The 23,677-nt window shown below is 40.8% G+C and overlaps 1 protein-coding gene across 3 annotated transcripts in view; it reads right to left on the reverse strand.

Moving 5' to 3' along the window:
• Positions 1-23,677, reverse strand: part of LHFPL6 (LHFPL tetraspan subfamily member 6) — a 278,027-nt gene that overhangs the window by 233,761 nt on the left and 20,589 nt on the right. Inside the window, exons 1-3 of one of the 3 annotated variants that reach the window (XM_058548068.1) lie at positions 5,476-5,748; positions 4,304-4,380; positions 3,358-3,935 (exon numbers count right to left, since the gene is read on the reverse strand). In XM_058548068.1, coding sequence (XP_058404051.1) covers positions 3,358-3,742 — 385 coding nt within the window. In that variant the 5' untranslated portion in view covers positions 3,743-3,935; positions 4,304-4,380; positions 5,476-5,748. Of the gene's footprint in view, positions 1-3,357; positions 3,936-4,303; positions 4,381-5,475; positions 5,749-23,677 lie in introns of those variants that run through there. The other 2 variants (XM_058548067.1, XM_058548069.1) reach the window with 2 other exon arrangements.

Raw genomic sequence — 23,677 nt, forward strand, 5'->3', positions numbered from 1 at the left:
TTATAAAGCACATAATTTTATATTTAGCAAACAAAAACATTAAAACCTCTATTTTCTCATAGACACCATTACCATACTATATGCATGTTAACATTTTTATTATATGTTATATTTCTCAAAGGCTTTCTACATGCCTTTTAAAAACTCAGTTGAGGGTAAAACTCAACCCAGATTGGTTTTTAAAAATATGACAGGGCCAGCCCCGTGGCTTAGCTGTTAAGTGCACGTGCTCCGCTGCTGGCGGCCCAGGTTCGGATCCTGGGCGCGCACTGATGCACTGCTTCTCCGGCCATGCTGAGGCCGCGTCCCACATACAGCAACTAGAAGGATGTGCAACTATGACATACAACTATCTACTGGGGCTTTGGGGGGAAAAAAAAAGGAGGAGGATTGGCAATAGATGTTAGCTCAGGGCCGGTCTTCCTCAGCAAAAGAGGAGGATTGGCACGGATGTTAGTTCAGGGCTGATCTTCCTCACACACACACAAAAAAAGCATAAATGTAAAAAAAAAATTAGCACAAAAACATGACTTAAGATATAAGATGGAGATGGTGGCAATTAAAGTTTATGTACGAGTGACCACAGGAAACGCACAAGTCATTGATTCCTTGAAGTATTCCTCCTATAGGTAGCAAATGTCCATGTACAACAGTCCCATATTGTGCAGTTCTATCAGTTGACAGGTGACATTTTAACCTCTAACCAACCATAGCAAGACGATTCAAAATTAAGGTTGACACTTTGTCCTTTAACTAGATCCAAAGTACTGCAGGGGTTTTGCTGCCTGAAGTTACACCATATGTGCAAACTCTAGACACAGCAGGCAGGGTTACGCAGGATGCCTCTGTATTCTGCCATTCTCCTGCTTCCTGTTGTTTTTGGAGCAACCCTAACTTTAGCTAAACATAACCTTTCTGGGTGAATCATTTTTAGTAAGAGAATCCGCCTCATAGCAGAGTCCTCTGTATGTAGACTATATTTCTGAGGCATTGCCAGCTATGGAATTCATAGAACTCACTGGTTTGGTATTTTGCAGTCTTTATGAAACCCACCCATTTTAGGAAAAATTTTATAAAATAAAAATACTTACCACTTAACTTTTTATGAATAAAAACCCAAACAATTATGGAATGAACAACAGGAGGAATTCTTTTTGAAGCATTTGTCCAGTGGTCTACCATTAAATGATAGCGATTAATGGCAGATTTTTTTAAAACCTTTTCCATAATTCAAGTTATTTTTTATTCAAAATTTACTATTATCTTGGGTAAGGGGATGTATTTACTTACTTGTGCCTTCAAGAGGTTTGAATCAGAAAAACCCTCTTAGGTTTTGCATTCAGAATTATTTTTTTGACAGATATGAGAAACATATATGAGAAATGAAAGACTACCAACTGCTAGTAATAAATTATACCCTTAGCTTAATGTCAGTAACTCTTACCAACGCAGAGATCATGAAAAGCATATACAAAGAAAAAAACAGTCCTTTGAAAAACATATAACTTCCCCAACGGTCTTTCCCCTTGAGTTTTCCATAAAGTAGAACACTTAGCTCTATATAATTCAAAAAAATCTATACATGGCTTAGAGAGGGAAGCATAAATCTCATGGGTCTCAGATTCACTTCCTGTTGCCTTCCTTCATCATACATTTAAAGATAATCAATAAAAACTGATTTCTCTTTGTAAGCATTTTCCTGTTCTGCCAGAAATAACAGCAGTCCCTGCCCTAAAATGAAAAAAAAAAAAAAAAAAAAAAAAGGAAAGTAACATTTACCATAAGGGGAGAAAAAGAAACTGCCTAAGCATTTTTCCTGAGCCAAGTGAAACACCAACAGCAAATCAAGTTTACTCGTCAAGAAAAAAATTTTAAATACTCCTGGCATTAGCTTTATTCTTAAAATCTGTGGTAGCAACAAGTTTTCCAACTCTGGATTTACATTTGAACTTTCAACAACCACCTCTTTATGTGTCCTAATAGTTTTACTGTATTTCTGTATGCATATCCATATCACGTGCAAGACGGGTGCTCAATGTTGAACACTGAGGCAGTACTAAGAGGACAGTTAAGTCTCCTAAATTGCCTCCTAGGGCAGAGATGCAAAACCACAGGGAAAAAACAGACGAGAACAAAGTTACATCCGGTAAGGAAATAAAGAACTGCAGACCTCTACCTCCTGTTTCAAAACACAAAATATTTTGCCACTTGAGTTTTTAATACAAGAATTTTCTTACTTAAGACAGTGCTTGAAAGTTTTATACTAAATACTCTGAAATAATCTTTTGGGGTTTCTCCAATAGGTAGACTCTATCTCAGACCTATCCATTTTTAATTTTTTTTCTTCTGGATTTTTCACAAGACTGTATGAAGACACAAAATGGAAGAGTAACAGACTTTTACTTTGTAAGGAAGTTACAAATACATTTTATACATTTTCCTGGCTTCCTATTTCCCTTCACTCTATACTGTCAATGAAGGTTGTCATATGTCACCAGGGCAGATTATAAATCAGACAAGTTCAGCCCGTCAGGTTGAAAAATGGAGGTGAAAGGCGCAGTGGAAAATATATAAAGTATAATTAAAACCATATGACCAGAGATATTGAAGCAATACTTGTTGGAGGAAACCCAAGTAAAAATCAAACTTCTCCTGGTGTTACTGAGACTATCCAGTCCATTTGGGCTAAGCACACATCATTTGCTAAATATTCTTTTTTTTCCTTCACAGCAAGAGCACCGAGGGAACTTAAACCCTAGCCAGGTAATTAAGCCTACAGCTATCTTTGCAGCGTAGAGAAATTCATAATCGTTAATGTAAAACTGATCTCTCATTTAAAACAGTTATCACTTACTTAGAAATATAGTTTAAGATTGGGCAAGGGTCAATTTTGCATCCACCAGAGTATTAAAGACTTATGATGACAATGTTGAATCAAAAACCTTTTCTACTTTTCTATGAAAAAGTGTGCAACTCTAAAGACCTGAGGATTACAGTAAGACACACATAATCTAATTGCTTACTGTTGAACATAAAGAGCAAGAAGCTATGAAATGCAAACTGTCTCCCCTACTACACTAAAAACAACCTAGATGTTACTGCCTCACACAGGTGGTACTTAGCAGGCCAATGATGTATATACCTCTAAAGATGTGCAGGAATTAAGAGCTCTTGAAGTTGTAAAGCAATTCCAGTAAAAATCTTTAACTTTGGCAAGCTATCACCAAAGCCATTCCATGTCTATTTCTCCTGAGCATTCCAAGTGTCAATTATAATAATCTCAGTAGACAACTGGAACATAATTTCAATATTGCTTTGAGATTCTGGTAAACAACTCAAGTTTAACAAGTCACTTACCCCCCAGAAACTGAATTCCTCCAGCCACTCTTCCCACTGTCCTGGAGATGAGCTCCGACACACAGCAACCCATGAGGGCAGTGAGAGCCACCAGAAGGAGGAGGCCACAACCCAGGCCTGTCACGATGGTACAGATCCTCCATTCTGCACTGGGGATGCCCTGGAAGGAGGCATAGCGCCCACATTCCTCCACCATCACCATCATCTGCCGACTCTCATCATGCACAGGATATGAGCACCTCCGGAAAGTACCGAAGGACACAGGCTTGCCCAGTTGTGATCCCCAGAGCCAGTAAGGCATAAAGAACCCAACGCAGGAGGTGGCAGCACAAAGAAACGAGAGCAAAGCCCAGATCACTCCGGTACAAGTCAGGCTGGATGCCATCTTTCACCAGATAGGGCAATGAGGACCCAAAGTAACTGTTCTGGGACTGCAGGAGTGAGGGAAGGTGCGTTTGAAACCACCAGGGAACCCCAGGTGAGCCACAGTTCCGTAACAGGGAGTGTCTATTAACAGAACAGGTCTTCAGTCTCACTGGGCATCAACTTCCCATCCTCTGTAGTAAGGACGATGGTCCCTGGTAAAACAATAAGAAATATGAAAAGTTAAATGGTTTTAGAGACGTGATAACACCAATTTAGTTGGTCTACAACTTTCAATTAATAAACATTCAAACTTGCCTCAACACTTCAAAAGTGGGAAGAACTAATTCTCTCTATAAACTTCTCTATAATTCAAGTTTTGTCAAACTAGCTCAAAGCGGTTTCATTTCTTTATCTCCTATAAATGCTCCCAAATTAACTCTGACAGCTATTTACTTAAAGAAATGCATGACTTCTACTTGCCATGCCAGTGAATTCATTTCATATACTCACATTAAGGGTAATGTAGCATTTTTACTGGCAGCAAACATAATACTGAATATTACAATAAAACAAACCATACTCTGGTTTATTTGGCTTGGAAGTTCATGCTCATAACTTGCAGCAACTGTTCTGTGTCCCTTTAGATGCAGTAACTCTCTGCATGAGCCCAAACAAAATAATTAGGATAATTTTCCCAATTGCAGAGCACCATAAATTCAACAAACATTATATACTGTCTAGGCACATAGAATGGATGGAACTCTTAGGCACTTCCAATACTCATTCAGTAGCATTTGTGAATTTCTTCAGTCTTAACTGTCTTCTCCTAGTGTAAATGAAAGAAAGACTGTGTATGACTTATTCTCATATCTGCAATTTTGATTCAGTGGTTCCAATAAAATTAATGGAACCATCTCTCCTGCCGAATGATTGTCACTGTCTAATCTGAAAAGCAATCCATACTTCCCAGTATTCTACATGGAACTCCAGTCATTCAAATGGTTCCACGTGCATTGACTTCCATCCCTCCCTCCCTTTCAAAAAGAGTTCCAGAACCATTTCCCACACTTTCCATAGAGAAATGAACACAGAAGCACAGCGCCCATGCACCCTACAGTTGCATCCCCAGAATTCTTAACTCCAGCTTTCCGAGTCCGCAGTAAATTCCTTCTTCCCTCATCTCGCCCCTTTCCCAACCCTCGCCCCTACCGTTTCCTTTCCACCCACTGTCCCATTTCTAGTCCAATATGACACTCCAGGGGAGCTCCGGCTACTTTTTTTTTTTTTTTTTAATCTTGTCAACTGCGGTCAGCGTCAGCGTTAATGGCTGAAGTTGGTCTGTCTGGGCCATGAGGCTGGGGAAGACGAGTAGGGGGTGGCACAGGGGGAGGAGGGTCCTCATCTCCAGCTGGGGTAAGGCAGCTTGCCAAGACAAGCCCATAGTCACCCCCTGCCACGGCCTCGCCCACCGCCCTCTCCCCGCCAAAACACAATGATCCCTCAATCCAAAAAGATGGAGAGGGGCATTTTCCAGCCGGCCCCCTCGCGAAGGGAGGGGATAAGGATGGGAAAGCAGCACCCCCCGGAGGCAGACGCCAACAGTGGACGCGGGAGGCAGGGAGAGCCGAGCGAGCAGCTAAGCTCAGGAAGTCCGGAGCCCGGGAGCAGCCCAACTCCGGCGTCCGGGGAAGAGGGGGGCAGCGCGAGAAAGGCGCGGAGCCCACGCCGCGGGGCGGCGAGCGCTTTACTCACATGGCTGGCGGGCGGCGGCCGCCTTCTCTCCCGAGTCCGGGGCGCACACACAACTTGCTGTCTTTCCCGGGCGGAACATCCACGGCGAAGAAGACTGTCCTTCCTTCTTCGCCGCTGTCCCTAACAGCCGCAGAGACCCCGGGCCCGACTTGGGAGAGAGAGCGGGGCCGGGAGGAGGCGGAGGGTGCGCAGAAGAACAGGCTGCGCGGCGGCCAGTGGAGACCCCGCTCCCCGCGTGTCTCCGGCGCGCTCGGGCGGAGCGCTGTGGCCGCGGGGTGCCGGGCTCGCACGCAGCTGAGCAGATCTCCCTTTGGCAGGCGAGGCACGCACCGCCTCCTCCCCTCGGCTGCCGAGCCCTCCTCTTTCTCCTGTCCCCTCCCCTCGCGCCCGGCGGGACCCAGAGCAGACAGTCCGAGGACACGGCGCGGCCGGCGAGGCCTTCTCAGTGCGCCGGGAGGGGAGGGGGCGCGCCCCGCCGCCCATGGGGTCCCAGCGCACCCCTGGGAGGACAGCTTTCGCGGCTTTCCAGATCCGAGGCCCCTCGTGCCCTCCTCTCATTGAGACCCCTCCAAAAAGAGAGGAGGAGGCAGACAGACTGAAAAGTAGGGGAGAAAGTTGCTTGTCTCTCGGGTGCTCCCGATGGGCCGTGGAAGATGGGACACGTTCCCTGCTTGCTTTTCTGGGTCTGGTATTTGGGGTTTAAGCTCCGGTTTCCTACCGGAGATGTAGATGGGAAGAAGGGCCTTACGGAATAGGTAAAGTGACTGGTTTTGAGTTTTCAGGAGGCTCTTGGGATTTGGTCACTTTGGAAGGGGGCGAACAAGGCCCATGTGGGCGTGGGAATGAGAGACGACGAGAGCGGAGAGCCCAAGGCCCTGGAATTCCGTCAGGCGGCCGCCTTTCCAGACAAGCCAGGGAGAGGGCAAGCGGAGACTTCCAGCGAGCCCCTCCTAAGAGCTACCCTTTGGGAACCTCTTTCACGGCATTGCGCGCCCTCTCCACCCCCCTCCCTTCCCTTCTCCTCCCTCCCTCCGTCCCTCTCCTCTGCCTTCCCCTTCTCCCTCTCCCTTCCTTCCCTTCATCCCTCCTCCAATCAATCTTGCAATCAATACCACCATTGAATTGCTTTTCTGAGAAACAACTGATTTTGATTTCCCCTCTGGACTTGAGGTCTTTTTTTGCTTGTCATTAGCGCTAACACCTTTGGAAGTTTAGAGCTACTTTCAGTAGATGACTATGGGAGTCTCACTGAAGATAGTATTTTAAGAATCGTACCATCTGGGAATAGCGGTTTGTGAAGTACTTCCCCAGATACAGTTTGTGAAGTGCTTTTTCAAAGTAGTTGAAAGTAATAAATGGTAGGTATATATTTCAGAGTAGATTTTCAAATTGCACCATTTTAATTAGCCATGATGGTGCACATTTTCCCCACAACTACCGCTGGAGATGTGCGTTCTTTCGTTATTATTTTGAAAGGCTTTGAGTAATTGGTTTCAACTCTTTTGAGGACATAGACCTTTTTAAAATATGAGGAAACTGATGAGCCTCCCAGAAAAAAAAATGTACATATATATTAAGCTTTATCACAGTGGTTCTCAAGGGGGAGAAGGAAGAGTATGCCCCCCAGGGAAACTTGGCAAGGTCTGGAGATGTTTTTGATTTTCACGGCCAGGGAGGTGCTACTAGCATCTAGTGGGTAGAGGCCAGGGATGCTGCTAAACATCCTACAACGAACTGGACAGCCCCCTAGAATTATCCAGTCGGAAATATCAATAGTGCCAAGATTGAGAAAACCCATTTCGGTGAAATGTCAGATGATTTCCTGTTTCCCTGAAGCCCATCCATGAAGCCCAGATTCAGAATCCCTGATTTAAGTCATCTTCTACAAATCACTGGTTATTGAGTTCAGTGACAACATAATAATGATTGGTCTGACTTCCAGTTATGTACCACACTCTTAGTTATTACACAGAGCCTTCATATCTCTGTAAGTGAAGTTAGAAGATACGACTGTATAAAGACAAAATAATGATAGGAGATTCTGACTCACCCTCCACACAACCTGCTGGAGAAATTGGTCCCGGACACTTTCTCAAGCTTGGAGGAGTTTCAAGCACTGAGATGGATGGCTGCTGTTAAGTCCTTGATGTGTGTCAGTCACCACACTAACTTTTCTTTTAGATTACTTTTTCTATTCTCAAAAAAGAAAAAAAAAAAGAAACTACGAAGGTGCAATTATTATTTTACAGAGAGGTTAAGTAATTTGCCCAAGACCTTACAGCTAACAAGTGGATTTTAAAAAATCTCGTTATCTGTATTCTATTAAACAGAGTAAATGCTGTTGGAGAGATTCTGCCTAAGACAAAAAAGAAGATAGAGGCTGGATTTTTAAAAAATCTATCAGGATGCAATACCAATTATTTGGGAAAGTGTAGTGTGTTATATACTAGGACTTGAATTTCTAACTAAGATGAGTGAATTTGGACAAATGGTGACCTTTCTGAACCTAAGTTACCTCATTTGTAAAAAGAAGTTGGAATAGATGATTTTTAATACTCTTCTAGCTCATGACTTCTAGCATTATGATTATATAGGTACTCGTACATTTGAGGAGTTTTGGGGTCCTCTAATTTTGTTCAAGTACATGATTTTACAGATGAGGATGCAGAGGCTCAGAATCCTTCCAGTGTCTTACCCAAAGCTGAGCCTAGAATCCATATATCTTGATTTCTCTTTTCATTCCACCATGTAATTATCTTCCCAAATTATAAAATCTTCTGAATTACTCCTTGGGTTCTTGTATGCATACTTTATAGGCAGAATGCATTATAATATCTTTATAACCCTTGTATTAAATTTGTACCTTCAAAGGATCTTTAAATTACTTCCCAGCCAGAAGTTCCCCCATAGCAGATGCCACTGATACCTCTTATTTCAGGTTTGAGTTTCTAGTATGTTTGGATAGTAGTCCCATTGAGTCATGAGATGAGATCATGAATGTAAAAGTATGTGGAATGCTGTAAAGCATCTATGATAACACTCTTGGTTGGCTACTCAATATTAATTCCCAACCCCCACTCCCTTGTTCACTAGATACTTTTCTAACCTCCCTTAAAGCTAGTGGTGATCATGTGACTCTGTTCTAGCCAATGAGTCTGCTGAGAAGTTTTCTCGGGAAGATTGTATTCTCTGGTAAAAGGAGGAGGCATGAGAGAACAGTTCTCTCAGCATCCTGGCTGCCTTTGGGAACATTTTTGAAGGATGAGATGTTTGGAGCTATGGCAGTCTTCTTGTAACCATGAGGGGAATCACAGAGATGTAATCCCAGCACCCTAACATTGTGGAGCTATACACCTCATTTTGAATTTTTTAAAAGTTAATTATAGATTGTTAATATGATTTGTCATTGTTATTTGAATTTTATGGTTTTAGTATCTGAAACCATTCCTAATTGATAAAGCAGTGTACAGATAAGACATATGCTCAATGACAGGAAACACACATTAGTCAACATTGTATCCAAGTGTTTTACAACAGGAGATAGCTACACAATAACTGAACAGTAACTGAAAGAATTAATGAACAAATCAATATCATTGTGATTACTATCCTTGTTTTAGTGCAGCCCACGGAGTGGGTATTTAACTTTTAAACAAATGGAGTATGCTATGTGAAATTAGGGAAGGAGTATGATAGTGAAAAATAGGAAACACTATGGAATCAATCACATTTGACCATTGGGGAGAGGTTGGAAAGGGACTTCTTCAGTTGACATTTGTGGCAAACACTATAATTTGGCTGATACAATTGTCCATTTCCAACCCTTTTCTTCCATATCTTTCTCTCCAATTGAGGCAGTGAAAGCTAAAATCTCCATTTCCCAGCCTCCTTTGAAGTTTGAGTGGCTGTGTGATGGTGCCCGCCAATGAGATGAAAGTGGAGGGGCGCTGGTACCATCACATCCACTTCCTCTTTCTTCCACCCTAGAAAACTGACATGATTGCTCCTTGTAACACAGCAGCCATCTTTCAACCATGAGGTGACATGCATGAGGACAAAATCCAGCACACTAAGAATGATGGAGTAAAATGGTAGAGAATGGATCCTTGGTATCTTCATTAGGCTGCCGTATTACCCTAAGACTTCTCTTGGATGAGGCCAATAACCCTTAGCTGGTTAAGTCACTGTTATCAGCAATAAATCCATACCTGCTAGACTATTCAAACTAACTGTTCTCTTGCAGTCCAAGAGCCAGCACCACAGTAAAGTGGATTAGACACAGAGCATGGAGACACTAAAGAGAGCAGAGGGGACAGAACGCTGCCAAGGGAGAATTCATTCTCCAGCAAAGGATGGTGGCCATGGGCATTTGTTGTCAATAGCATGTATTACAGAAGATGGACCCTGCTTAAAATCTGGCAACAGAAGGGGCTGGCCCGGCCTCGTGGCCTAGTGGTTAAGCTTAGCGTGCTCCACTTTGGCAGCCTGGGTTCGGTTCCTGGGCGTGGACATGTACCACTTGTCAGCAGCCATGCTGTGGCAGTGACTCACATACAAAATAGAGGAAGATTGGTAGAGGTGTTAGCTCAGGATGAATCTTCCTCAAGCAAAAAGAGGAAGATTGGCAACAGATGTTAGCTCAGGGCTAATCTTCCTCAGGAAAAAAAAATATGGCAATAGAAATAGGAATAGTTACGAAGAAAGTTTTCAAAATGTCTCCCCTTAAAGTATTAACATTGAGAAATTTAAAAAGACAGAAATTCTCAGCATTATAAAATGGCCTGAGACATTTCCTCAAATTTCCCTCAAATACAGACCAGCAAGAGACAGAGGCAGGAAGGTGCAGGGTGCAAAAGAGAACTAGCAGATGACAAAAGAGAGGCTCTAAATAGAGCCAGGGAAGAGAGATTGTCCTTCACTGCTCCCGGCTGTGGAGCTCATCAGTTCATTACCAGAATATATCATTTCTTTCTCAACAGATGCTGGGAGATGCCCCAAGAAATGCTCCACTAGCTGAAAAACTATAATCACGGTTTTCAGAACAGAAGCAGTAAACAGGGATTCAAATAGCTAGTTTGAGATCATGGTGAACTCCTCCTTTTTGCCATTTCCTTCCTTCCTTCCTTCCTAAAGTTCCTTTTCCCTTCATGAATCCCTTCTGAAGACAACTCTAGTTGGGTATTGCTATGGTATTTTACTGTATTGTGCCCATCTTACATATACAGAAAAAAATCTCACGAGGCAAGTGACCCCTCAGGTTTCCTGGTCTCCGTTTCACCTAGTCTCTGAGTGAGTGGCGTATTGCTTTTAGAATGCTTGTTCTCACATTTTTATACATACATGTGCCATAGCTATCCCAACACCCTATTATAGTAGGATATTACCTATTTCATTTTCTATGCACTTTCTTTCATGTGTTTGATAGACTCAAGACCCCTCTTCCTGTAGAAATTGCATATGTCTAGTGATGTACAATTTCTAAACATGGTGATTCATGTGACTATATTCCTCAGGAACTCTCATGGAAATAAGTAACATAACTGTCCAGGGCCTACTCCCAGGGGTGCTGTCTGCATTATTCCTTTAAAATTTGCGAATGACTTGGGAAATATAAAGTGCCAAATAATTTCTCTATATTATTCTTTTATGAATTAAAGTAGCATACAAATTTTAAATCAATAACTTATTCATAAGAAGAAAAAAATGTGAAATGTTAAACCATATTTAACATAGCAAATACTTCACGTTCAACCATCAAAATGGAAAATGTCTGTAATACGTTATATATATTTTTGCTACATGACCCAGTATGCATTTTAAAACAGCACATAATTATGTTTAATACTGAATCAGTGTCATGCTTTTACTACTTTTAAATTCTTCTTTTTCTTCCAGCCTCAAAAATCATCTCAGGCTTTTTCAGCGTTACAACTATGTTTTCTGTTTTTAAAAAAATTTTCCCAGAATATGTGGAAAAGATGAGTATAATGAGTTCTATAGAAAGAGACAAGAATTATTTTTGTGTGGATAATAGTATTTGCCACCAATCAGTCATAACTTCTGAGAGAACTCACAAAGATTTGTTTCTACAGTATTTTAAAATCTTAAATCATCCCTCTTTCACCAAAATAAGATGCATTGCAAGGACTGAATGTACTAATAAAATGATCCAACAGAAGAAAGCCAGAATTTAAACACTTAATTTGGTATTATAATACAAAGAGGGTTTAACAAACACAGAGTTTTCTAAAGTAAATAAGTTCATATTACAGCCATTGTGAAATGGTGGAGGAGAAATGCTTCTTCCCAGTTCTCTGGTTTTCCTCAGGAGGATGTTTTCTTAGACGTACCTGGCCTCTCTCCACTCATCTGAGCACTTGGGGCAGGTGGACGCTCCGGGAGGAACCCGCCCTGCGTGCTTCCTTAGCTCTGCACTTCATTTGTGGGTGAATCTCCACACAGGGCAGGAGGGCCTCTGCAACGCCAGGGAGGCCTGCCCTCGTCCACATTGCTGAGACGGAGAGAGCGGGCAACTCTGCCGAGCTCTGGGGCTCTTAGCTGGCCCTTTGCCCCTCAATAAGCTCTGTCCTCCATGTTAGCCCTTATCAGTAATAATTGTGATATTTTGGTCTCCATCTGCCACTTTTTCCCCTCAATTTGTTCAGATTGCAGCTGTGAAGAGAGGTGATGTTTATTGGCCTCCATCAGAGACCCTAATATAAACTATCACAAACTGAATGTAAGCATGTTTAAATATTAAGTTTTACTATTTTGTCACCAATAAGCCAGCAACACCAGGTCTGTACTAAGGGGTCAAGGAGAAAAGAGGGGAACTAATTTTCAGCAGTTAGCATTGAGTTGAACTGCCGAAGATTGTGTCTTAAATGCTGTGCTAGGTTGACTTGCCAAAAAGAGTGAATGTGTGGATGAAAAGAGGGCGCTATTTGGCTAGTTAGGTCTTTCAAAGATCAATGTCTCTGTGTGTTAAAAGCTAAAGAGCATGGGCGAGGCGACAAGAAGCAGAAGATACAAGAATAAAAATAGAATTAAGAGCAGTATACGACATCAACCATGTCAGCAGATAGGCATTAGAAGTGGTGATGGGGATGATAAACAGCAAGGCGGGGAGGAGGAGAGAAAGGGAAAGGGAGGAGAAGAGGGAGGGAGAGAGAGAGGGAGATAGTGACAGAGACAGGGGAAGGGAGAGAGAGGGGGAGGATACGGACAGAGAGAGAGACAGAGAGAGAAGACAACTGTTCTGTTTTTGAGTTTTGGTTCTGTTTTGCTTTGTTTCCAGGGAGAGAGGGGTAAATAGCAATGCTGTGTCTTCTCACTTGAAAGCATAGATATAGAGTGCTTGCCATGTCTAGTGAGGGATGGGAAAAATAGGGATCCAATGACTCGATTGCTACTGCATGGGTATTAGTGTGCCAGAGAAAGACATTGGCATTGCGTTAGCAGTCAAAGGGACGTTCACTATATGCAAAGAGACGATAAGCTATGTTTCCCAACCCTTTGTCAGCTTCTATAGTAACAACGCAGGATAATAAGTGATGTTTGATATTACGCCTTTTCCAACTGTCTCAGGCAATTAGCCAGTTTTTCCTCTATGCTTCCAATCAATTTATACCTACTTCCACTATAGAGCTTATGACACACATTTTAATTACTTGGTTGTGAGTGTGTATCCCAAACTGGATTTTAGCTCTTCAGGAACTACCTCACTCATCCTGCTAGGCACACAGCAGGTGCTTGCATTGTGAGCCCTAAAATTTCACGGGCTGCCTTGACATCTTTGAGCCTCTCAGGGCCCCAAAGCCCTAGCTGTGAGTTTCCCTGCTCTTGCCCAATATGTCCCCCACCCAGAAAGAAAGGCTGCCCACTCGACTGGTCCCCCATCAGCCAGATCACCTGCACCCCATTTGGTCCTCAACCTAATGGGTTTCATCTCCCTCCCAGCTCACAAAATTATTCAAACAAGTCAATCACATCCTCCTGTGGGAACCAGGGGACACTTCACCCTCTTGTTACTATAAAGCGTGTCTCCCACAGCCCCTGCTGGTTCACTCTACTCACAAGTGCAAGCCAAGTGTGGCCCTGAGTGATGTGCAGGATGCTCCTTCCCCAGCTGTGAGTAAATGTGACAAATAAACTGCTGTCATCTCATCTGTCAGTGTCTTAGGTTTAGCCATCTCACACTATTTAGAGTGGTGGACATCTCTCTCATCAATGAAGTGAATAGGAGGTGATCAGAACAGTGCCGAATAAATACTTGATAAAAAAAATTAACGTCTAAACCCATATCATCGTATCATCAAAAAAGACTACATTATATATGTCTATGTTTTTCTTTTTTTTTGTTTTGTGAGGAAGATCAGCCCTGTGCTAACATCTGCCAATCCTGCTTTTTTTTTTGCTGAGGAGGACTGGCCCTGGGCTAACATCCGTGCCCATCCTCCTCCACTTTATATGGGATACCACCACAGCATGGCCTGCCAAGTGGTGTGTCGGTGCGCACCCGGAATCCAAACAGGCGAACCCCGGGCCGCCGCAGCGGTGGAGCGTGCGCACTTAACCGCTTGCGCCACCGGGCCAGACCCTGTATGTTTTTCTTAAAGGCACAAAACTATACATATGTTTGGAAATTTTCCCATACAGCAAAAACTAAAAGTTTGGAATGTGAAATCCTTAGATATCTAGAAATATATTAACCAAATCAGCCACTCCTTGATTGGTGTGGGTAAAAATTTTACAATGTAATTGAAATAAGCAATTACTTACAAATTATTAAAATTAAAGTTTGGTAAGATTGAGGAATTTTTTTTTCTTTTGTCTTATCTGTATGTCCTAATCTTTCCTCAAATAACCTAGATTACTTATATAATTAAAATGTTTAATTAGCAGTAGAAGCCAATTGTCAATTGAATGAGCTCTCTGAAACACAGAATAACTAAATCTAACCAACCGCACAGAACAACTTATGAAGAAGCATATATCAGGTCGGAGTGAGAAGGGTAGGAGTTGTCCCCACATGGAACATGCATTTCAAAGACCTGAACTCCAACACAGTAAGTGTCCACTCAAAGTGCAGATCTGTTTGTCAGCAATGGTGTAGAAAACAAGCCAGATCTGGTCTGAAGTTCTACCAGATTCTTTTCTGTTCCCTTCTATTCTTCTGGGGCCAACTTTCTCTTTAACACTCCTATAATAGCTCAAACCCATATCCAAAGAGGCCTCTACATTTATGCAAATTGCTTGAAGAAACTCTAGTCTCTTCTCACTAAGCTGTGGGTCTCACATCTGTCTCACCCCAGGTTCTCACATCAAACCCCAAGGGGTAAAAGACCTCTTTGTCTTTATCTCCAAAGTAAGACTCAAAAGTTTCTTTAAAGACTTTGAGGAGGGACAGGGAGGGGTTGCATTTTAGCACTGCAAAACTATCCAGCTGAAATGGAATACCAGGCCCCCAATCCCCCAGCCCCTGCTGTGAGGAGTTTCACAGGGGTTGCTATCTCTTACTGCCTGCTGTCATTTTTCACAGCAGCCTGGTGGGTCCCTCTTCCTGGACCCTCCTTCCTCAGCTGCCCCTTCCTGCTTCCCTAACTTTTTCTGAACCCCTTCACACCTCTCTCCTAGGCTGCTCTTAGAAACTTAAGGCCCTGTTCTCTGTATTCTTTGAGCATCTCAGCTTTCCCCCTTGACTCTGTTCATCCTCTGGGGGTGATCATGGCCAAAGACACTGTAATAATCTCCCCTTCCCCAACCCAATTAAAAAAATGTTCTCTCGCTAAAGAGATTTAGATTTGTGCCTTCCTCAGGTGTGAACTGGCTCAAACATCAATCTGCTTTTTAAAATTATAAAATAAACTTATTTAAAATATATTATTAGACTATGTTCCAAAGGACACTTCTTCAGAAACAACAACTTTTCATCTATTTAGCATGAGTTCTATATCATCTTAGAGACCCTTTGAGTCAAAATATTGAAATAAAAAGCCCACATTATTACTGGTTTAAGAAAGAATATATAAAATACACCACTACGCTGCCTTCAAAAAAAATTTATCTTTTCCAAGAGGAGTCAGAGCCAGCTTCTGACCATCATAATCAAAACCCGCAGTGTGTTCAGCTGTGGAAAGAGCACTGCATGAGGAGTCAGACCTGAGTTCAGATTTAAAATCTGGATTTGACCATAACTATGACTCAGATATCAATTCTGTTATAACCCTTTTACACAAGGCCTCGTCTTCACCTAATAAGGTTATTCACCATCTGACCACTTGCCTGAGGTGAAATGAATCAATTAATTTATTTATATTAGTTAGTGTTAGAGTTTGAATTAATGCTACTGCTTGGATTAGAATGTGATTTTCCTGAATGTTAAGTATTTATTTCTTTATGCTAGAAGTCACCTAGTGGCAGAAATGCAGCAAAAAGGAGATTGGATCTTCAGTAATTTTTCTTCCAGGTCTAAGGGTGAATTAGATTTCAGCCCAACCTTGTCTGACTTCACTGTTAATAATTGATTAGCATCCCAATGTCTCTACTCCTAATACATCAACATGAGAGTAGACTTGAGTTAGTATGCGTATATGGAAAATGGCATTAGGCCGAGAGAAGCACAAGTTCTATCTTTGCTGTAAACTCCTTGTCAATTATTTTCTTTTTCTTCTTATTTTGTTTTTGTTTTTACACATATGGCTGTTATTTCTTTCATGGTCATGATGCTCAATCAAAAATGTGTATAATGTAATTACTGCTAAATTTCAAGTCTTTATTTACCACCTGCTTTTGATCCAAAGTATCGCAAGTCTTGTTTGAGCTTGGATGTTGCTTAGAAAACAAATAAATATAGTGTAGTGAAGAGAGGGAAGACCTGGATTCCTTAATTCAAAGGAGCCTTTGAGTCTGGTTAAACAGAAAAGACAGAATAAACATCTGGTTTTTGACTGACGCTCTCTAACCTTCATTTTTGTTTGCAAAGAAGCAGAAAAGGGGAAGGCACGCAAAGGAGCTGCAATAGGAGATCTAAACACGGGGGCAGAAGTCCGGAACACCCAGGGCTGGGCTTGGTTTAGCTGCTCAATTGTTGCTTGACCTTGGACATGAGGTAACAGTGTAAAATGAGGGATCTGGTCATCCCATTGTTCTCTCCTCCAAAAAAAGAGCTGCAGAGTTCTATCATGAGACATAACATGATTACCAAGAGCCCATCAGGCCAGTGCAGGAAATTCCCCACTGTAGTGTGTTAGCTAAAATTATATGAGATGAACTTCTGAAGGGTTCAAGAAACCCCAGCAGGGATATAGGTGAAAAGATGCACTATTTTGCAACAGGTTAACATTTTCCCTATTTCTTATTTCTACGCTTCTTAGATAAAAATAACACCCGAAAGCCTTAATAACAATTCTATTGTACTAATCAGCGCTGGAGAAGGATAGAACCACCTGACATCAAGCTTCTCAATGTAACGAATTAATCCAAACAATCAATTTTGAATTGTTTATTTTCCCTAGTCAGCTTCTGCATAATCCCTCTACTATCATTTTAGAATTCATTTAGTAACAAAGAATCCAACATGTTCAAACCCACAATAAAAGTGTGACCTACTCTTTTAAGATGAATTTCAGGGTGCTATTATTTTGCCAGGAGCATGCAAAGATCAAGGCTCTTTAAGGGGTCAGAACATAATATAATGAACCTAAATCCTATTGCTTTTCTTGTTTTATATGAAGGAGGAAAGTTTTGTTTTGTTTTTTGGTCTGGCTATTTTCCAGAGTGTCTTGGATTAAGTGTTGATGTATAATAAAGGTAAATAGAAGTATAAGATATAGCATAATGACTTGCTGCCACCAAGACAGGATTGATCTGCATCTGAGTTACCCACAGAATTACCTCCTACAGGACGAAGGCCTGTTATAGTTTCAAGCAGGCAGATTCTGGACTCAGCCACTTACTGGTTTTCTTATCGTGGGTAAGTAAGTTATTTAGCCTGTCTAAAACTCAATTTGCTCATCTGTAAAGTGGAGATAATAATATCTTCCCGTACTGTTATTCTAAAGACTAAATGAGATAACAGATGTAAAGTACTTACTACAGTGTCAGGCACATAGTAACTGCTCAATAAATGATAGCTATTATTTTAGTAAGATTTCTCTTCTACTGTCTTAGAATTCATGTAGTCACAAATAAGCCAACACTTTCAAACCTGCAAAAAGGTCTGATCTACCCTTTAAGATGAATTGCTATATAAAATTAAAGTGAGCTTTCTTTTCAAAAATGATTATTCAATATGCAATCTATGTTTTCTACAATTTCTTTTAAGAGAGAAGACAAATTCTGACCAAATTTTCCATATAAATAAAAAATGTATGCCGATTTTGACGTCTTATTCAGTATGCTATATTACACACAAATGGTAGCCACGAAAAGTTTTCCTATGGAAATAGGTTTTTGGCATTTTAATACATCAAATTAATGAAACTGAACATTAGAGAAGTGGCAGAAATACACATTTACTTTGAGCTCAAAAAATCTGAGGGTGAAGCCCCCAAAAGCTAGAGTCTGTGAGTCTTTTTTTCTTTCCTCTGGTCAAGTCCAACTCTACACCATGCCCCTCCCTTCCTTCTTTCCTTTTCCTGTTCCTCTCTCTGAATCTACCTTGACAACCCAGATTAGCAGGAACATATATATGAAAGCACTTTGGCCTCTATAGGGAAGTCACATTAACACAATCCCAAAGTCTTTATTAAATAACATCATAAGGGGTATAGCCCTCACTGAGTTATATCAATTCTGGCTAATAATAATTAATAACCTGTGTAGATAAAACACAAAACACAACTAGTCTGAAAAATTATCAATAATCTAATTCTTCACATTATTGACCATTGTGAGGATGGAGATACACCTTTGAGTACAAACACATGAAGAAGTTGTTCCTACTAAAACGGACTTCAGACTTTAGAATTGATGTATAACCCCCCCAGACGTCATTGTACCCAGATTAGTTTTCTGAAACTAAATAAATTTTGTTTTGATTATTAAAATTTAAAAATATCCTTCCAAGGCAGAATTAAAATAATGGGAATATCACGTTGCTTCTTCAGTCTATAGCAAGTTTAGTATTTAGAGAAAGACCCTGTGGGCTGGAAACGACACGGCTGTTACTCAATAGCGACATCTACCGATAACCCAGGAGTATGGTTATAGTCACATTAGCGAGCGCGGCTCTTTGGCGGTGACTTGCTGTAATCATACACAGTTAACTCTTAGGCATGAAAAGACTTATTTTCTAGTTTGTGGGTTTTGTAGGTCTCTAGTGACTCTTCATTCTCCCGCCCATTCCCTGCCAGTTGGCTGAAAGGCTAATCCTTGCATTTTTACCAGAGGTTAAGTAAGCAGGGAATAAAAAAGGAACCTCATATCAATCAATATTGTTTCCGTTATTTGATGGTTTAAAAAATACGAAGTTTCCTTACAGAAGAATTCCAGATAACGTAGACACCCCCCACCCCGACCCAGGAGATGGAATTTTTCCTCTCCTCCACTCCCTTGAGGGTGGACTGGACTCAGTAACTCACAAAGAATAGAGTATGGAAAGGAAAAAACAGTAACTTGACAGTGGAGAAAGCTGCAGACAACATCTTAACCAGGTGACCAAGGTGAACATTACCAGTGATGTGTGGACACCAGGTACCCCTCATATGATGTGACAAAAGGGCACCCCACCTCCGTGGTATTCTTTTCAAAAACCCATAACCCCAGTCTAATCACAACAGACTACCCCAGATTGGGGACATTCTGCAAAATACCTGATCAGTACTCCTCAAAACTGTCCAGGTAATGAAAAGCAGGGGAAGACTGAGAAACTGTCAGCGATCAGAGGAGACTAGGGAAACAGGACGACTAAATGCAATGTGGTATCCTGGATGGGGTCCTGAACAGAAAAAGGACAGTAGCGGAAAAACTGGTGAAATCCAAACAAAGTCTGGGGTTTAGTTAATAGTAAGATGCCGATGTTGATTTCTTGGTTTTGACAAATGTACCACAGTAATGTAAGATGAAAACATTAGAGGAAACTGAAATTGGAGGAGGGATATATGTGAATGCTCTGTACTATCTTTGCAAATTTTCTGTAAATTTCCAAATATTCCAAAATAAAAAGTTTAAAAAAGTATTAAGGACATGCCGTATGTCCATTTCAATACGGGACATTCTTGAGGATAATACCTCATATTTGAAGAACATGTCACAGATTAAAACATGTTTTCATATGCTTCCATTTGAACTTGCATAACAGCCCTGTGAGGGAGGCAAAATGGGATTATGTCTGTCTACAATGTATAGACAAGGAAGCAAAAACTCAGGGAAGTTTTGTCCTGCTCAAAGTCACTCAAGGAGTGAGAAGCAGATCCAGAACCCAACCACGGGACTCACGGCTCCGCCTCCAGGACTCTTCCTACACCCTACAAGTCTCTCACCTTTAAATTCCAATAGAAGTGATTCTGTTGGGAGTGATTGACACAATCATGTTGGGAGTGACTGACATGAGATTGTTAGATTTAGTGTGTCATGTTATCCCATGTTATCCATGTTAAATCCTCTGAGTGAGGATTTAAGTGTGGAAAATAGTAATGAATGCCCTAAGAAAAAAATTGAAATGGAAAAAAATAAGTCAAAGTTCCAATATTTACTCCCAGACTTCATTATGAAGTAGTAAAATTCTCTCTGCCAAGAAAAATCCCTCTCATCCTTTAAGGCTTGGCTCAAGAATTACTTTACGAGTCCTTCCTCCGGCCTCCCCTCTGCATACACAGAGCACACTCCTCCAACCTCTGTACTTCTGTAGAGGTTCACTGCTTCCTTTGGGTATTTTTTGGGGGGGAGGCATAGATATTAGAAATATACATTCATATTTTTGCTATATGTAAAATGACTTTTCCATCTCTCCTTTTCTTACAACCTCTTTTTCTATCCAAATTTAATCCTCCAACATATTTTTTTCTAGCCGAGTGGCTCAGTGTGGATGGGCATGTTAAATTACTTACGTGAAAAGACTCAAACTCAAACAGTCCCAAACTCTACAGAGACCGGCAAAGGAGCATAAACGGGTAAAGTAGGCCCAAGAATAGGAAAAGTCAAGTGTTCTTCTCTGTCTCTTATTTTCCCACTCTTGGAAGACCCACAAAAACAGATATTTTTCGACTATAAGAAAAGCGGTGCTTGATGATAAATGGCAACTGACATTTGACCTCAGTATTTGTGAGAGAACAAAAGAGTGACGTGAATTGTGGCAAATTGGAAAGTGTATGGCCTGTGCACGGGGACAGAACTATTTTGTTTCAAACAACTGTTGCCTTGTGGAAATTCAATGACAGTGTTGATAAACATCCTCTTTTATTTTTTTGTTTTTCCAGAGAAGCTAGAAATTTGAATTTTTATGTGAAACTATTTTTTAAGTTTTGGCTTAGATTTAGTTAAAATACTGTACTGGCCAAGTAAGATGTATGTGGCCCCGGTTTGGCCCATGTATATCAGTTTGCACCTCTGATTTAAATAATGTGTCAAGACTAGTATCAAAATAAAGTACTGCTTTTGAGAGGTTTCCAGAAGAGATTTTTGCCCTCCCAAGCTGGGGCTGATCTGAGAAATTCCACTGCTGAACACCCTTCTTTTGAATCAAAAGGGTGTTCTCTAAGGGTGTTCTCTACTCAAAATGCAAGTATCTTCTAGATAGTAACACACTGAGTTATTAACTTTAATGTTCACGATAACATTAGATCCTTTGAAACTGTTGCATAGATAAGACATGCAAATAGGAGAAAACTGAACAAAGCATAAAAGATTAGAGGAATGAGCTGCCCAGGATAGGACAGAGCCATGTGTTAGGGTCTAAAATTAAAACTTCTACTTTCATGATTTGACTTTGCGCAGTCCTGACTCGACTTATAATGATAGTTCCAGTAAGCAACCATTGTTCTTTTCATAAATCTTGAAACAAAAAATGGAGACTCTCCCACTTTGGATGGAATGTTCTTTTCCTTGATTAGTTTACAGTTTCCAGGTGACAAAATGTGAGGAAGGAGCAAGGAGCACTTGTAGATGGATTTCACAGATGAAGCTCATACAAAAGCCCCACTGTATATATTTCTTCTGACAGCTGAAGCGCGGTATCTAGTCTCTTCCTTAGTTAGGCATAGAGTCCTAGTTAAAATGCCTCCGATGAGAAGCATAGTGTTAACTCATTAATATTTCAGCAGAGAGAATTTGAAAGAATGGGAAATGGCCACAAAGAATGGGAAGTGGAAGGGGCTGGACTTTCCTGAGAAATCTTGAGCACTGTAGGGGCAGACTTAACTGAGGATATTTAACGTTTTTATGAAAGGGCAGAAAAGAGAAGCCCCAAACTAGAAATGGAGAATTGGGAAGGTTAGAAAGCAGCATCCTTGTCACTGTTTTGCTTGTAGTCAGCCTTGTGAGTAGATATGACAGCGTCATTTCCTTTCCTGGAAATATTACCCTGTTTTCCCACCTCCCCTTACCTAGCTCCTTCTCTGCTGGATGTCTGACTGCTTAAAAGAATCTCTAATTGCTTCTATTTGGTAGACTTAAGGAATAATCTAGGCAACATTTTCGTCTTTCAGAAGGGTCTTCCATAATTCTCAGAGCATTTCAAGTTATTCAAGCATTAACTTCATCATTGGAATATCCTGCTTTTCTGAATTTCCTTTACGGACTCCTGTGCCCTGACAAGAAAAGATTAATTATTACAGTGCTGGTAACTCCCAGAGCAAAGATTTTTGGAGCCAAACAAGGAGGGAACCGACCATTGTCAAAGTATTTTGAGGAAAGAATTATGACTTTAGAAAAAAAGTTTTAAGTTTATGTATTGTTTGGATTACGTGATCTGGATATTTCTCTCCAGCAAAGTGTTTTTTCAGTATTGACTGAGATCAGTTTCTCCTCTCCGCCTCTTGGGTATTTTTTCAACTAACATCACTTCATTGCATTCAGCTGATTTCTTTATTGCCCAATTAAATTCTGTTTTCCTTTCATTATTCTTGTTGTCTAGATTTTAATGGGAATTCCTGTTTCCCCACATCTTTACCATACTCTATATTATCATTATTACCATACTGGATATTATCATTATTTTGCCAATCTTATAAGTAAAGAATATATATCATATATATTTGCATTTCTTTATTTGCTAGTAAGGTTGATTTTTCAAAATGGTTTTCATCTTTATTTTTTCTTTTGTGAATTACCTGTTCTTGAATTTTCCCCACTTTTCTTTGGGGGTGCTATGGTTATTCATAGAATACATATCATAGAGGGCCAAGGGATGAGACTGGATAAATAAATTAGGACTGATTTAAGAGAGCTTAAAAGCCTGATTGAGAATTTGAACCTGATATAATAAACAATAAGACTTTACATCAATTATCTTTATTGAGGAAGGGCCAATCAATTTTGAATCTTTTTAAACTATAAAATATAATATGCTTATAGAAAATTGCATGAAAAATATAAGTTCAAATTAACAATTATAAAGCAACTCCAGGCCAAGAAATAGAATGTTATGGCATTCTAGAAATGCCCCCTTTGCCCTTCCTTCAATAGAGTTGTCTCCCTCATCTCTGTAGGCAACCACCATTCTAACTTGCTTTTACCACCTCTGTCAACAACATTATTTAGCTCTGCCTGGTGTTTTTTTTAAAACCTTATATAGTTTTTTTAAAACCTCATATAAAACCTCATTTAGTGTCATTCTTCTTTTGCTCAGTGTTATGTTTGTGAGATTAGTCTGTGTTTTTAGTATCTCTTGTGGTTTGTTCATGTTCATTGCTGTATAATGTTTCCTTGCATGAATATACCACAATTTATTCATGTATTCAGAAGTTGATGGATTTTCAGGTAGTTTTTAGTTTGATCCATTACAGATAATGCTACTACTAATATTCCTGTTTATGTATATTCTCTCTGAATGTTTTCGTGTGTGTGTGTGTGTGTGTGTGTGTGTGTGTGTGTGAGGAAGATTAGCCCTGAGCTAACATCTGTTGCCAATCCTCCCCTTTTTGCTGAGGAAGATTGGCCCTGGGCTAACATCCGTGCCCATCTTCCTCTACTTAATATGTGGGATGCCTGCCACAGCATGGCTTGACAGGCAGTGCATAGGTCCGTGCCTGGGATCCGAACC

This window comes from Diceros bicornis, chromosome 9 (assembly GCF_020826845.1).
Source record: "Diceros bicornis minor isolate mBicDic1 chromosome 9, mDicBic1.mat.cur, whole genome shotgun sequence".
Classification (NCBI taxonomy): domain Eukaryota; kingdom Metazoa; phylum Chordata; class Mammalia; order Perissodactyla; family Rhinocerotidae; genus Diceros; species Diceros bicornis.